The sequence below is a fragment of the Volvox carteri genome (assembly GCF_000143455.1).
Source record: "Volvox carteri f. nagariensis unplaced genomic scaffold VOLCAscaffold_24, whole genome shotgun sequence".
NCBI lineage: Eukaryota > Viridiplantae > Chlorophyta > Chlorophyceae > Chlamydomonadales > Volvocaceae > Volvox > Volvox carteri.
In genome coordinates, this window is record NW_003307567.1 from 1,278,529 (window position 1) to 1,294,963 (window position 16,435).

At 55.9% G+C, this 16,435-nt stretch overlaps 2 protein-coding genes across 2 annotated transcripts; one reads left to right on the forward strand and one right to left on the reverse strand.

The window, feature by feature from the left end:
• Positions 1 to 616: 616 nt before the first annotated feature.
• VOLCADRAFT_61433 (uncharacterized protein) lies at positions 617 to 4,554 on the forward strand (the record flags this gene model as incomplete). The annotated part of the gene is made up of 8 exons (XM_002951505.1): positions 617 to 728; positions 981 to 1,074; positions 1,373 to 1,472; positions 2,239 to 2,371; positions 2,678 to 2,772; positions 3,149 to 3,256; positions 3,854 to 3,961; positions 4,369 to 4,554. 8 exons carry the CDS (start codon positions 617 to 619, stop codon positions 4,552 to 4,554), a joined length of 936 nt encoding a protein of 311 aa, XP_002951551.1.
• A 6,153-nt stretch (positions 4,555 to 10,707) lies between these two features.
• Positions 10,708 to 13,471, reverse strand: sufE (cysteine desulfuration protein; the record flags this gene model as incomplete). The annotated part of the gene is made up of 6 exons (XM_002951585.1): positions 13,266 to 13,471; positions 13,035 to 13,132; positions 12,010 to 12,103; positions 11,777 to 11,878; positions 11,028 to 11,600; positions 10,708 to 10,803 (listed from the first exon to the last, which is right to left on the reverse strand). Exons 1-6 carry the CDS (start codon positions 13,383 to 13,385, stop codon positions 10,708 to 10,710), a joined length of 1,083 nt encoding a protein of 360 aa, XP_002951631.1. The 5' UTR covers positions 13,386 to 13,471.
• Positions 13,472 to 16,435: the final 2,964 nt, after the last annotated feature.

Genomic DNA, 16,435 nt, shown 5'->3' on the forward strand with positions numbered 1-16,435 from the left:
CACGGCGCGCCTGAACCAGCTCCATGCTGATACGCAGCTCCCATGCGGGTGAGGGGCACAGGCGGAGGGGTGGAAGTTCGGCTGGTCGGGCTGCTCGGATGCATACATTTTCCACGCTTGCTGAAAGCCTTCTAATCGGATTGGAGTCACGGATGCCGTGGCTCCCTTCTGGCCCACTTAAGCTTGTCGACGTGTGCACAGTGCATTCTTGCAGTATCGGCCACGGGCTGCCACTATTGGGAGGATTTACCAAAAACAGTACCAGGGGATTACTCCGATCCTATTGTGGACACAGCACAAATGGAAGCGAGTGAGTGGGTTGTAGCGGGCTTGGCCAACATGCTGTGCGTGCTGCTCTTCTGCCGTACATCCGGTCTGCAAACCTCTAGCTGCCGTCTACCACTGCATTTTTACGTCGACATCAGGTGACATAGTACAACGGTTTTGCGCAGGCAAAGTCACAACGGTGAATTACTGTTGAACCTGCAGTTATTAGCGTCACGGCGCGATATTAACTCCGCTTGACAGTCACTTTATAATACCATATAGATAACTTAGCTGACGCTGCTGCGTTGGCGCCGTCTTACGTATACCATTTCGCGACTAAATTGTCGGGATGTTAAGAAGGAATGTTAGGTTGAGGAAGGAATACCTTTACAGGAAAAGCTTGGAGGGAAAGGAGCGGGCGGCATATGAGCGGAAACGATTAATTCGGAAAGCGCTTGAAGGTGAGCACGACCCGCCGCCGAGTCACTCCTGGAAGCAAGTCAGTGTGTTCCAAGCGGGAAGATAGGGCAGCATAGAGAGTAATTTAGCTACTTCTGCCTGCCTTAATATTGTTCCGGGTTTGGGTTCGAGGGCTCCCTGACACCTGTTTTCGGCGGAAAGCCAAATTTGGCCATGTCGCACCAAATGGCCTGATACAAGCGCTTGCCCACGTTCCGCTCATCCCCTATTTGGCTGCCTGGGTCTACATGTAGAGGGCAAGCCCATTCCTACGGAGCTGCGTCGCGAGGAAGCTGCACTCAGGCGGGAGGTGGAACTTGAAGATGACAACACTGCCGTCCCCCGCAGGTATGTGTGTTTCTAAGTCTACCCTACACAACCCACGTCCTTCAGCTATTTACGTCTCTTCCTACAGCTGCTTTTTCCCGTGTCTCGGACACCCCGCCTGCCAAGAATACCTGACTCTGATGATGGCGGGTTCAACATTCGTTCAGGAAAAGAACTCTTTCAGTTTGCTCCTTTGCTAACCTCGGTAATCAATTGTGTAATCCCCTCAACTTCCAAACACACATGGTAAACACCCATGCTGTCCTGTCATCCCCTATCCTATCTGCGCGGCCGTACGCTGCCGTACTTATGAACACAGCCATGTGGACGATGAATACGCTCACGCGGGGGAAGTGGACCCCAAGGTTCTCATCACCACCAGCCGGGACCCCTCCAGCCGCCTGACCCAATTCGCCAAAGTGGGTGCGGGTTCAGTCGGGCGAGAGAGTGGGGGGCGTCGGTCGGTAGAGAGGGCGCCAGAGATGTGGTTAAGAACGGAGGTGCCAGGCTGCCCCGGCTTCCCCGCACCGGTCCGGGGCCGGGTCTGTGTGTCCTTTCCCTTCCTATCCTAGGGGGAAGGGTGAGGGTGGGAGGATTGCGTGGCGCAGGAGTTCCTAGCGAGCGGGGAGGTGGCTGGAGGACCGTTGGGGGGTAGCACGAGCAGGAACGGGCTGAAGGGCTGAAACACCTTGCGAGTGGAGGAAGATATGCTGCTTAAAAAGGTCTGGAGACAGGGCTCCAGGGGTCCTTTAGCAGGGCTCCGCTGGCGTCGCAGGGAACGAAATGTTAAAAGAGGAAACGACCCGGGCGCTATGTATGTGTGCGTGCTATGTATGTGTGTGTGTGTGTGTGTGTGTGGAGATCGGGTGGTGGGGTGGTGGTGAATGGGAGATCATTCCTTTGGGGGTTCAGCACGGGGCCATCTGGGTCATCAGGGTGAGAGAGCAATACGGCGGCTAGTCGGTAGGTAGTGCAGCGGCGACTTGATGGACTTCTGTGCCGTACGCCGCTGCTGCTTAATGCTCGTGGCGACGATATGGGTATAGACATGGGCGCGAAAGACTCGCGCCCAAGCCTTGCACCGTAACGCATTCATTTACTGAATTTCGTTAAACTATGAACCCACCCACTACACCCTACTGGGAATCCCTTTTTCTTAAATCCGTTATGAATCCGCTTAAACAGGAGGTGAAGCTGGTCATTCCCAATAGTCAGCGCATCAATCGAGGTGGTCTCATCCTGAAGGAGCTCGTGGACACATGTCGTACACATGATTTCACTGACATAGTGGTGCTGCATGAACACCGAGGAGAGCCAGGTGTGTTTGTGTATGTATGTATGTATGTGTGTGCATCGGTTTGCGCGGATGGTGCGGATGTGTGTGTGTGTGGTCTGTGTTTGGGGGGACTGGCAAGGGAAATGATGTGCATGTCCACACACATATATGTGCGTGTGTATGTATGTCACTGCTGCGTTTTGGGGGGAATGCAAGAAATGAATACATTTCCATTGTCTTCTTAAAGGATATGGCCTATTCGGGCCCCGTCGTCCCTCATCTTTACGTGCGCTTTTGATTTCCCTCTTCCCCGGTTTTCGTTTCCGTTTCGCGACAACCTGTGCACAGACGGCATGGTGGTGTGTCACCTGCCGTACGGGCCCACTGCTTACTTTGGCATCTTCAACACCGTGCTGCGACACGACATCGGCCAGAAGAAGGAGGTACGCCCGCGCGCGCGTGTATGTATGTATGTGTGCATGTATGTATGTATGTGCGTTGTGTTTGGTGGCCTAATAGGAGGATAGGAGGTGTAGGGGCGAAAGGAAAAGGAGGGTCGGTGGACGGTGGACGAGGCTTTTACGAAGCTTGGGAAGGTGTGTGTACTGTTGTAATGTGTAAGGCTTCAAGAGGGATGATGCGTACCACCGGAGGTGTGCTCGGGAGTCGAGTGGGTTGCGGGGGTTGCGGGGGTTGCGGCCGCTGCTCCGCGCAGCTATCGCCGCATCCATCACCGCTGTATTGTCCCGCTGTCCGCTTTGTGCCCTCCCGCCCCCACCCACCCGCCCGCCCCCACCACGCTCACTCCACCCTCGAAAGGTCGGCACGATCTCCGAGGCCTACCCGCACCTCATCACCGACAACCTGGGATCCAAGCTGGGCCAGAGAACCGCCAACATCCTCAAACACCTCTTTCCGGTGCCCAAGGTACGGCCAAGACCTTGACTGCCGCTCCGGCACTCACACACACATACACACATACACACACGCACAGCTGTAGTTTCTCTGTATCTCTGGCTACTCGGCTGATATGATGTGTTCCCGCGGCTCCCCGGCGGGTGGCAGGCTAACCCCTTCCCTCCCCCGGCACACGCACATATACGTCGTACATACACGTCTTACGTCACACACACATATACGTCATACATACGTGTCTGGGTGAGCTGGAATGATGGGTGAGTTGCCAATCTGCAACACAAGGGGGCAGCAGGAGCCTGAGCGGCAGTCGCCAGCTGTCGTCGTTTCCTCCGTGTTCCGCTGTTGATCCCTCTCCCTCCCACTCCCCCTTGCCCCTCTTCACTTCTGGCGCATCAGTCTCTTTCCTTGGCATCAGCTTCACTCGCTCGTGGTTCGTCTTTCCCCCCCTTGCCCCATCCAGGCTTTAGTGATTTGGACCTCGACAAAACTTTTAGCATGACTGGTTTCATGAAATCTTCCTCCACCGCGCACAAACACCGCCGTCAGTGCATCACAGTGCATCTCTCTGTCCAGCGACTGGCCGAACACCCTCCCTCCACCCCTCAGGACGACTCGAAGCGCATCGTGTCATTCGCCAACCGCAACGACTTCATTTCCTTCCGCCACCACACCTACAGCGAGCCCAAGGGAGCCAGCAGCATTGAGCTGACGGAGGTACGGAGGGTAGGGCCCCCATACCCGATAATGTGGGGTTGGGGCTGCTGCTACTGCTGCTGCTGCTATTGCTACTGCTGCTGTTGCTGCTACTACTGGGGTTGAGGTTGGTTAGAGGCGCAATAGTGCGGCCCCTCGTGGCGAGTGGAGAGATACGTCAGCTCCTGAGCTGCTGGTCAGACGAAAACCAAACTCCACCTCCTGAACCGCCAAAGACACTCACGAAGGCCAACCACCACCACCACCACCACCACCACCACCATCACGACACCGCACATGCCGCACATGCCGCCATGCCGCTAGCCCCATTGCAGCCCCTATCCATACACTCCTCCCACCGGACCCACTCACCCCGCCTCCCCCTCCTCCTCCTCCCCCTCCCTCCTCTCCCCATCGTACGACGTCAGTGCGGTCCCCGATTCGAGTTGAAGCTGTACCAGATCAAGCTGGGCACCATGGACCAATCGCACGCGGAGAACGAGTGGGTGCTCCGGGCCTACACCCGCAACACCAAGAGGGGCAAGCTCGCAGGCGGGGAGGAAGGGGACAAGAACGGCGCTAGCGCTGGGGGTGGGGGTGGGGGGAAGAGATAACAGTGTTCGACAAAAGCGCTTGTGATGGGAGAGGCAAAAGCGCTTGTGGATGAGTTTTGCGGTGTATGGAGGGGCGTATGGACTTCGCATGGGACAGCGCCTCAGCGAGGTGTGAGGTGTGAGGGGTCGGACTAGCAGTGCGAGTGCCCATCAGCAGCAGGGAGTAAGGAGTGGTGGGGACGAAAACCTCCTGGATTAGCGCGGTGGGGTCTAATGAAGGGGCACGGGGCCTGTAACCGGATGACGTTCTGAACGGGTGGGGGGAGGTAGCTCAGAGAAGGCAGAGGGCGTAGCGTGCGGGGCCCGCGCGGGGTGCTGCTGTGTGGCACGCGTCCTGCTGGGAAAGCACATGTTCCCCATGACACGAGTAGTGAGATGAAAGCGCCCATATGATTTTGCGCGAAGCAGTATCTCGTGGCGCTGTCGTGGCAGCCTTCCAAGAGCCGCTGTGACAAGATGTGATGCACGCCGCAGCGAGCCCGGTCCCAAGGCTAACTAGTAAGTTTTGGCCTTCTAAAGGTGATCACATATTGATTTCCCAGACAGACAATCGCTGTTCTCCACTTGTGTGCCGGGCTTTGTCTTTCCGCCGATTGCACATGACCGGCTATCTCGCCCAAGGCCATTAGGCGACGGAGGATCATCTCGCCAAACCCAAATTTTCACCAGAAGCCGCGATATGCGGACCACAGGATCGTCACACGGGCGTGCGCTTTTCAGCTTCCTATGCCCTGCTTCCAAACTGGTTTTCCCACTAAAGCCAGCAAGCATGTCAGGTGTCTTTGCACATAAGACTCCACCGGCGTATTCAACCTCTCACATGTGCACCGGCTCATTGCGCCGGTTTTCAGCCGTGCCCCCGCCTCCGAACTCAGCCTGATCATTTCCAGCCCTTTTTCCGGGCATACATCAACAAAGGAATCCGGTGCTGTACGGTGTCGGACAGGTTCCAAGTTTCACTCTCCCCGTACGCCATCAACAGGCGCAATGCCGACCAACATATTTCTCGGTAACTCATACGCTTATGATTTCATATACATATATAAAAGCTTGTTATGCATGTTAAACAACTCTTTAGGCTTAGATGCGCCAAAACCTTTTACAGTGGACCTTCCGCAGCTGGGTAGTTTAGCCTTTCTGACGACTTGACTGTTTAGGGCTTACAATTTCCAGCTTTACCTGGCCCCCAATTGACCTTTACTATATAGGTCAGGTTCATATGGCAAGACAGTGCGGCATTGATGAAACCAGTCGAACTTTCATACGGTCGCCGAATGCAAACAATAAGCAATAACCTCACGACCGGAAGATAATTCGTGATGGAAATGACCTACGAGGTGGTCAACTTCAGCTGGAGAAGGCTTAGCCATCGAACAGCAGCTCTCCACTTCGCAGCCTTGCAGGTCACGAGTGGCTCGCATACGAATCTAATATGTCTCTATATTATTTTCTTAGGGATATGCTGCCATCCTTTTGCCTTTTCGGCAAGGATATGTGCCCACACCTTATGGTCGCTGGCGGCCGCTGTGCACGCGTGCCCGGATGAATAGCAGCGTATATTAAAATTTTTTGGGGCTGGGATAATTGCACGCCCGGCCCCACGCATAACAGTTAAGCGTTAGCGCAGTATTGCTCAAATTGAACCGCCTTCCATGTTCACCAACATCTAAAATATATGAAATATTAAATTGCTCGCTCGCTTAAATGAAGGTAACCGGGAAGCAGCAGCCAGCTTGCCAGTTTGCCTAGCGAGCCGTTCAGCTCTTCCATGCACATTGAGACAAACAGGACAAACCATTCAGGATTCAGTAGTGGGCAATGTGCCCACTACTGAGCATTGCACATTGCCCACTACTGAATCCTGAATGGTTTGTCCTGTTTGTCTCATACCATTTTAGGCATGGCTGTCGCGCTGATCATGATCACATGGGAACGATGACGCTTGGCCTAGGCGTCCGAAGCCCGCATTTTAAGTAGGATTGATGAATAAGACGTGAAATGAGTCAGGTGTTGTGGTGATGTTATGTATGTCGTTGCGTCCAGTGCCGTTCCATGCCGTATCGTGCTGTGCCACAGCGTACTGTGCAGAGTGTGCTCTACGTTGCAAAGCGCCTCGTGTATTCTTCCGTGCCATGTCCAATGTTCTTGTGCGATCATGTTTGGCTCGCGGCAGGCAGCAGCAACAACAATAGGGATAGCAGCAAAACTAACTCAACAAAGCAAGCCCCAATAGGAAAGGTTTTCAGCCCCAAAGCTCACAAAAGGTCAGCGCTGCCAGCTGTCAGCCACACATGATTGCTTTCCTGTGGGGTGTGTGTGTGTGTACGACATGTGTGTGTAGGACATGCGTGTGTATGTGTACGTGCTGGTGCTAGTGCTGGTGCTGGTGCGTGATGATTATGATGTCTCATGACAACGTGGATTCTTGAATAATTGTGGGTAATGATGTGTGCATGTGTTTTCGCGTGGACCTGAACCGGTTTACTACACGCTTCGCAGCGCCGTGCCGTTGCGTTTCCCTGTGTGCCATGTCGCGTGCGATTATGCATTCGTGCTTGGCTGGCGGCTGGTGGCCGAAGCCGCCGCCGCAGCAGCCATAGCAGTAGCAGCGAAAGCAGCACAGCAAAGCTCTTTAGGAAAATATCCAGTCCTAAAACCAAGTCCAGGTTAGCGCTGTTAGCCGTCAGCCAAGCATGATTGTACCGTGGAGGACGGGACGTGCAGGGACCCGCTCGACAGGTAGATTAGGCGTCAAACCCGTCCATGCAATTGCCACAGTGGCGCGGACCACGGCATGAAAAACAAAATAAGGTGCTCCACAATGTACGACACACAGAATTGTACGACACCAGCACTATAGCACCGATGAAGTGAACCCCTCTCAACATGGCCGAGCTTGGTAATCCACTTGCGGTAATCGGCATGCGGTCTATGTAATGATATAATCGACACGCCGTGTTCGCCTGCCGCACACGAAACCTATTCGCCTTGCTCAGCCTTGTAGGCGTGTTGCATGTTACATGTGTCACTGCTTGTCACGCCATATGACGTGCTAACAGACACAAGAAATGTGGATGGATCACTGTGTTGTCTTCTTCCCAGGACGCGCCTCGCTTGGGCACGATGGCTGGGTAAGGCGTGTCGGCCACAGGATGCCAGGAGCATCCCCATTCTACAAGCGGACTGGGGCTGGCCATGCCTTGCAATTTTGGGTGCAAGTGCGTGCGTGGGATTGGGTGAGGGGTGGGGTATTGGGGAGGCGTTGCGCCCACTTCACGCGTTCAGGGTCAACTAGGGTTTAACGCAGCAGGTTGTCTTCCCCTAAAGGGGAACCCCTTTGGAGGGTTTTGACCCAGCTCAGCTCGCACCCTGCGTGTTGTGATGCTTAAAGTGATTCTTGGCCGCTAGGTGTGTGACATGCGGGCAGTGTTGTCCAGTTTTCGTAGTCATCCGACTGACGACCTTCTTCTTGGCCCTCTCCATTTCCCTTCCCCCCCCCTCCCCCATGATGTGTTCCGTCACCCCGCACGTCGGTTTGGCGGGGCGCATTGCACTGCCCTCGGGACGTGAGAGGGACGCGTTGCTGGGGGTGAGCGTGCCGTACCAAGCCGAAGGCAAGTGGGTGATGGGGGATAAGATGGTGGGATGGTATGATAGGTCGGAGGGTAGGCCTGGCGTGATTGTGAGCAGTGGCCAGTCGTAATCGACAGGCGGCTGGCAGCAGCAAGAACAGCAACAGCAGCACAGTACAGCGTAGCGCAGCGCGGCAAAGATCTAGGAAATGTTTTAGCGCGCAGCAAATCCTGGTTAGAGCTGCCGGCCGCCTGCCAAGCATGGTATTGCGTTGTTGTGGTGTGTGTGTGTGTGTGTGTATGTGTGCATGCCTTGGTCTTGAATTGCTTTTCTTGTGTCGCAACCCGTAACCGACATCCTGAACTCTCGTTCCCCCCTTTTGGCGCGTCTCACCGGACACCTCACCGGGCCTTGGGATCCGCAAGGTGTGTTGCCCTCCGGACGTTGCGACCATCAGAGGAAACACCTCACGTAAGTGTACGGCATTACGGGTTCCGCCACGTAGGTTGTTGATGTATCGCATGTTGTAGTGTACATGTCAGCCGTACTGTGTCGTACTGTCGAGGTGCAATTGCGCGCTTGATATCCTATGACCCGGCAATAGACACATCGCACGCTGACTTATTCCCCTCCACACGCGCCCTCCCCGCTTGTTCCCCACTGTCGGTCCGCATGGACCTGCGGCTGCAGTCAACATGAGGAGGGCACCGTGGTCCTACTGCTGCTGCTCCTGCCGGAGGTGAGCACCTCCAATAGCTGCGATTACTGGCACGTGCCCAAGGCACATCTCAAGAGCGAACGTGCGGATCGCCAGGACCCGGTGGTGTTGCCACAGCATGGCCCCCCCCCACACACAGAGGCGCCCGGGTGAGGTGGAGGTGAAGCCAGTGCGGCGGCGGTGGTCGTGGAACTGCTGGCGGTGAATGAGTGATGGGCATATGGTTAGGGTGGTCTATGTTCTTGATCTGTTCCCCCTGGGAGGCCCATTCCCCGGTGGGGGGTTCGAACCCCACCGCGATCAAGGGTACCGCGGGGCACTCACGTAAGCGAACGTGTGGTGCAGCTTCCGGTCCCGTAGTGAACGGTCCGAATGTCGTGTTGACAAAAAGCATCGTCACCTATCTTTTTGACAGTCGACTCCGCGTAAGTTCTTCTAACCAGGTCTTACACGGCATTTCAACCGCACACTCTTAGTGCAATGAGCAACGTGTCTCCCTTCCCGAGTGGTGGTCTTTTCCTGTATCGCGGGACTTAGGGTTGACCGTTACGTTAACTGCCGGCGTGTTTGAATCAATCGATCTGTCCCTCCTGCGGCGCAATATTTAAATGAATACCAACATCATGAAATTAAGGAAATCCCGTCAGCGGCACTTCACCTCTTCCGGCCTCAGCTTCAGCTGGCATGCTGCAGCAGCACTTGTGGGTCAGTGCGTTTCAGCAGTAAACCCGTACAATCTGCTTGTGCAAGCCGCATCTGCAACACCACAACCATAGCCTTAGCGCGCACATACGTACATACATACATACACACATACGTACAAACACTACATACATACACGCGCACACGTGCAAATGACTATCGCAGCCGAGTCCCAATCGCTATCTGTTTTTTTTACTCCCTCCTCATGCAGAAAGAGAAAGCAAGTGGCCTCTGCGATGTGTCATAGGGCGCATTTTCACTCCATCAAATCCTTTTTCCTGTTACAGCACCGTTACCGTACGTACCTCATTGTTGTAAGGAGGCAGACAAACAAACAGACAAACATCAGCTCAGACGAACGGCGAAATGATCATCGCCGCACTCCATTCATCCGTCTGACCCTCTGTCCTCGTTATCTCGCTACTACGACTCCCTCTTACCCCCTCCTTTTCCCGTACCACCGATCGCCCCCCCCCCCCAAAATCCCCTAGCGCCTGTTGCGCGAGAGCTGCATATGTATAACGTGATATATATATATATATCATAATATATATATATATATATATATTATATGTTTCAGCTTCAGGCATTCCCCCCACTAACCTCGTTTGTGGTTCGTCTTTCCCCCCACTAACCTCTGCCCCTGCCCGCGGGCCTCCCTCTGCACCATCTCAGCCTAGCCAAGGTGACCCAACCCCCACAAGCTCCCACTCGTAACGCCCTGACCACGCGGAGTGTCCTTCCGGCCGCACCCCCGCCACCTGATGGTCAGCTCTCACTCTGAAAGGAGGAGACGTCCTCCCTCCCTCTCCCTCTCCCTCCTCGCTCCCGCTCTTTTCGCTGGCGCTTCCCTCCTCTCTTTTCAAGCATTACATTGCCCCCCAAGTGCTCGGATACGGCGTGTGGGTGTTGTTCACCCGGGTTACAGAGAGGTCCACACACACAGCGTGATGCGGAGTCTCATCACCGGGGGCACCTCATCAGCGCCGTCAGCTGAGGGTTTTCTTACCTCCTTCCAATCTATCAGCGCCTCACGCACCATCACCATCACCACCACCACCACTTCCACCTCGCAGCTTTACCACCACCACCACCACCACCTCGCAGCTTTCCCCCTTCCGGCTCCTCGTCTGCCCCCACCCGTCACCACCTCCGCCTGCTCAGGTCCTAGTAGTAGCAGCAGCGGCCGCCTCCACGGGTGTTCGTGTAACGAGGGACAGGGCGTGCAGCCCCATCGCGAACTCCTCCTCCAACAGCTGCCAAGGGCAACCAGCACCGGTGTGTGGAGCGGGGAGGGGGAGGGGGGAAAGGAGGACAGTCAACATACAAACGGGCGCAGTCCAAAGTTACATGTGCCACATGTGCGACTACCTATCAGACGCCGGGATGCGCAAAATCACCTCTGCACTCGTGCAAACATCCGGTACCCTAGCCCAACCCCTCCCCCCACCCCCGGCCCCCATCCCCCCCCCCCACTGACCTGGTAGATCATCCGCTGGCGCTTGACCTGCGTCATCCCCTCAAACGCCTCCGAAACCACCTCCACTCGGAAGTGCGTCTCCCCCGTCTCCCCCGCCTTGCCGTGCCGTGCCGCCATTGCACCCGCATGCCCTGCATGCTGCGCACTGTCGTTCCAGATGTTGAGCACCGACGGGCTCAACGACGCCAAGAGCTTTCGCCGCATGCCGTCCTCTACAGGCGTTGATGACGTCGTCGTCGCGCTGCTACTGCTGCTGCTGCTGCCGCTGGCTGCAGTAGTGGCGGCTGGCGTCGCTGCCGTGGCCCCGTTTCCGTTACCGCTGCTGGTGCCTTGTGCCGCCGGCTCGGCGGCGGTGCCACCTGCGGCGGCGCCGCCGCCGTCAGCTCGCGCCGCCGCCGCCACTAGCTCCAGCGTCTTACGTTGCATCAGTCGGAACATGTTTAGGAAGCCGTTGTTGCGGCTGGGTGTGAGGCTCTGCTTCAGTCCTAACATCTCGATGAAGGTGGGTTGTACGGAAAGTATCTCCGCGGGGGTGCAGCCGCTGAGGCCCGTCACCAGCAAGGCGGCCAGACCCTGACCAGGTTATATCATCAGCGAGGAGCAAGAGCGCCAGGAGAGGTCGTTAGAAGCGGTATTATGTAACAATCGCAACTGTGTGGCAGTGTCGTTATCGTCCCCGGACGCCCAATAGGATCATCCCCCGGGTCCGCTTATTACCCTTTTCCTCCACTTTCCCCTTCCGCTCGCACACTCCGTTTCGCCCTGTACGGACTCGCCTTAGTCAGCTGTGAGTCTGAGTCAGCTCTCCAGTAGATCTTGCCGTCAGATCTCAGCTCCGGAACCACCCACACCTGGTCAGTGGGGCAGCACGGCGCGGGCGAGTGGGCTCAGGCAAGGGCAAGACAAGGCAATAGATCCAGGCAGCGGGGTACCCCAGGCGCTCCCACTATGGTTCGCGGTCCATCTCCTTCACTCGCCCCACCTGCGACACGCATCCCTCTACTTTGTTCTCCGGTATGTGATCCTCTGCGGGCATGGGGGCCAGCTTGGTGGCGAAGAACAACAACTGCTTGTACCTGCAGCAGCAGCAATAGCAGCAGCAATAGCAGCAGCAATAGCAGCAGTAGTAGCAGCAGTAGTAGCAGCAGCAATAGCAGAAGCAATAGCAGCAGTAGTAGCAGTAGCAATAGCAGCAGTAGTAGCAGCAGCAATAGCAGCAGTAGCAGCAGCAGTAGTAGCAGCAGTAGTAGCAGCAGTAATAGCAGCAGTAGTAGCAGCAGTAGTAGCAGCAGTAGTAGCAGCAGTAGTAGCAGCAGTAGTAGCAGCAGTAGTAGCAGCGGGATCATGTGGACCAAAGAAATAATGGCAGCAATAGTAGCAGTAGCAGTAGCAGAAGCGCAGAAGGGCTTCACGTTTATGACGGGAGGTCCGATGGGAGGTTAGAAGGGGTGAGGGGGAAGCAGCAGATGGAAGCGCCTTGCACGGGGTGAGGTCGGAGGGGGAGGAAAGACGGCGAGAAAGCTCAGATTACTGGGGTCTGGAACCGCTGAACATGCCGAAGTGCGTCGAGGCGTGGATGCACCTTGGATGGGTAGAGGTGGGGTTCAGATGAGGTGGGACCAGATGATGGGCGGGGGGCAGGACATGGAGAAAGCCATCTCGTCCAGGAGCGTGTAGCAGCCGCTTACTCGCAAGGGGGGTTGTTTTGGGTGGGGGTGAGAAGTGGATCAGGGTGCCATAGCTTGTTCAGTCCTGAGCTAGGATTTGCTTTGTTTCACTCTTTCACTGCCCCGGGCCCGTTGGTCTGTAGGCCCTCCTTTTGACAGAAGAGGTGTAGGTGGATGTGTGTGTACGAGTACTTGTGTGTCATGTGTGAGTTGGTCTGAGGCGTGGGCGCTTGTTACTATGTGGGGTTCCCTGGAGAGCCGTGGCCACCGGCCCCTTTCCAAGCTCCCGCCCTTTTTCCGTGTTTCGATATTGCCGTCCCATGGAGCGCTGCAGACTCACCTGGCCATCGGGTCCGGCACCATTTGGAAAGCGCCCACGATCTTCTGAAGGCTGGGAGGAAACTCGGAGGTCTTCTGAGCACGACAGGTGCTCACGGCCTGCGTGAAATGGCCAACGACAGAATTACGAGCGCCATATGTGTCGAGATTGTTCATGCCAAGAGAGGTGATGATAGGGTTTGACGCATGCCTATGGTAGCCTGGAAAGCCTGAATTGCAAGCGAAAGATTACCCGTGATGCTTGGCTCCGGATCGCCTGGGAAATCGACATCTGGGTTGTAAAGCCACGCCTCAAAGCTTTAAGGCCAGCATGAGGCGCGGCAGCGAGCCGGGCATGACGATGCGCAATCATATTCCAGGCCGCAGTTCCCACAAAAGAGTGTGGACACCAGACGAGCAACCAGCTGAACTCAGCACCGGTAATCCACAATTTGATGGTGTAAAAACAAACAATTTTGCAGGTCGCGGATGGAACGGGGCATTTTGATCGTAAAGCCTCCGTACTGCAGTCACTCAGCAGTTTCACCAGCTTTGTTTCTGCAGTGATGCTCGCAGTCTTGATACTGACATCATTACATTAGCAATTTGCTGTGAAAACAAACTGCAGGGCCATAGTTACCTAACCTTGCTTCCATTACAATAGCAAAACTTTTTGGGATAGCAAATCCAGATAGAATTTCAACATATAATTCTTCTTGACACATTGTTCGGTTCCGTGCATCCTTTATATCTTGTGCACCGGCAGCGCACTGGGAGCTGGGCGGAACGGACTGCAGAGGGACATCGAATAGCCAAAACGTGAGTGGCCAGACTGTGCTGGATCACTTGAGAGTCGCATCACGGCCTATCGTCAATCTTTGCTGGGGGTTGAAGGCCGAGTAATTGGTTGTTGCTACGGGTTTTGGCTTCGAAGCATTATTGTTCCGAAGCTCAGTCAAGGTCATGCATACATCAGCATGATTATGGATGAGAGAAACCTGTACCTGCCTGTGGGTCGTCTCCACTTCGACTTCCACTCGTCCCTTGTTCCGTTTCGAGCTTGACACCGGTTGTTACGACAACCCTGCCCCAAATTTCCCAATTTATAGCACAGCTGGAAAGTCACCGTAACTGGCATCTTGCATGAGATAACTACGGCCGGGGCGCCGCGGGCGAGGAGCCTTGCATCTCGCCCGCGGGCCCTGCTGCTCGGTACCAGCTTGGCCTGAGCAGGCTCCGCCAGCCAAACCTTTTACATCGCTCTAAGGCGGTCTCGGATTCCGAAGGCGGCGCATTCTCCGGCGGGTGGCCCGCCGGGTTCGGCGTGACATTTCGGTGACAGACACGCGAAGCGTGTGTGCTATCGTTCGGTCAAGCAGCAGCAGCAGCAGCCGGCCAGCCTTTGGCCAAGGTCCGTTCCTCAGGCGCGCCCGCGGACGTCCGGGCCCTAGAGCCCCACGTCATGTTTGCGAATGAGTACCAGGGCGGGGCGCATGTGGAGGTCCTAGGGACTCAGGGCCAAAACCCGCTCGCGCAGTGGAAGGTGTCCGGGCCGCAGAAAGGCGTGCAAAAGGCCTATGACAAGGTGAGCCATCATGCCAGGCTGGGGATTCGCCAGGGTGATCCGCCAGGGTGGTCCCCCAGGCTGCTCGGAGGGTGTGTGTCCAGCAGAGTGCGAGAGGGTGCGCCAGGGGGAGCAGCTCCCGGATGCACAAGATCTCCACCGCGATCCGTGGGGGAGAACAGAACCGTGGGGGACGGGAAGAACGTTGGGAGGGAGGGACGGCCCCACGGTAGCCAGGATGGAAAGGAGAAGGGGAAGTGCGGGGGCAAACCGAGCGCAAACGTCATTACTAAATTTGCAAATCAAACGAGTTTGAGGACTGGAGCATGGATCTTACATACCTCTCGGCTAGTCCGGGGCGGCGTTATAGGTTTTACAGGTTCCTTGGAATGCGTGGTTTACAACTCGTATGCGCAACAAGCGAGACTTTGGTTTTTTATCGTTGGCGTCATAATACGTGAAAACGACGTAAAATGCAGATGACTTGCAGGCCCATGTTTATGCGACGCCCGAACACACCTATCCTACACCCACGCGGCGCGGCGCCCGCCTCTTTGATCCTCCTCGACCGCCCCAACCCTCACAACCACCAAAACACTCAACCGCCAACTGCCAACCGCCAACCTTGCAGGCCCTCAAGGGCTACGTGTTTATAAACAGCGGCGCATGTCGCCTGTCGTTGCCCAAGGATGACAGGTCCGCTCTGGGTTTGGTGCAGCCGCACCTGCTGCTACAGCTGGAAGTTGGGGTGGTGAGTGAATCGAAGTTGAGTGACGCGGTCCGTTACTTACCATTGCGGTCAACCACTGTTTCGGTTGTTGTTCTCGTTGTCTTGTTTATCATCCTGGTTTGCAATCTGTTCAAGAAGGGGGCTTTCAGGAAATGCAGCAGCCCAACCGCGGTGCTAGTCGCGGCGACCTGCCATCTATCGCAGTGCAGAGTTTGTCCTCAGGCAGCGGCAACCGATGAGGTCGTGGTCGCGGTCGCGAAAGTGCCGACCAATGAACCACGTTTGTGGCGGTGTATTGTTGTGTAAGAGAAAAGGAGCCGGTCTTGAAGAGAAGGCAGCCGGTCTTGAAGAACTCAAAAATATGTGTGATGTGTTGTGGTGTGTTGTGTTGTATTAGAGGTAGAAAGAGTAGTAAAAGAGTGACCGTGCTGAGGACGGCAAATCCGCGGAAAGGGGTCTTCGGAATCATGCTACCTGCGACTTGCGCGCCTCGTGATAAGTTATTTCAAAGACGCCTCCGTGTGGCTGAGGGGGCCTTTTGCCGCTGTCGCTATCGCCGGGCGCCTCTCCTCAGGGCACTCCCTTCAGTGTGGAGGTGGGCCTCAGTGACGCGACCGCCACTCGCCGGCGGATCATCCTCTCCTCCTCCTTTTCAGAGCTCAAGTGCTCGCCACTGCATTGCCAGGTGGGGCATTGCCAGGCGGCAGCTTGGGGAAAATAATTTATTGAGTACACGGAAATGGAAAAGCAGTTTTCGCGAGTCAAGAACAGACGAGGACGGGGCTGTTGGGTTCTGTGCTGGCGGCCCTCCCCCGGCTCCCGGGGGCAGGCGGGGTTTCCTTGCTGGCGTTGGCGGGTGTGTGTATCGCGATGCTGGGCGCGGCAGCATTGCCCCCCACGTCAGGACAGGATCCCGAAAGGAGGGGAGGGAATGACGAACCACGAACGAGTGAAGCTGCTGCCAAGGAGGGAAGGGGAGGGGAGAGCAGTCGGTATCCCTGACGGGTCGAGCTGCAGGAAAACGTGGCGTGTCACCCGAAATGCGAGTAGCTTGCTGTACTGTACTGGACTCAGATGGCCTCTCTCCAACTTGGATGTAGGGGAAATATGCAGAGGGTGCAATACGCCC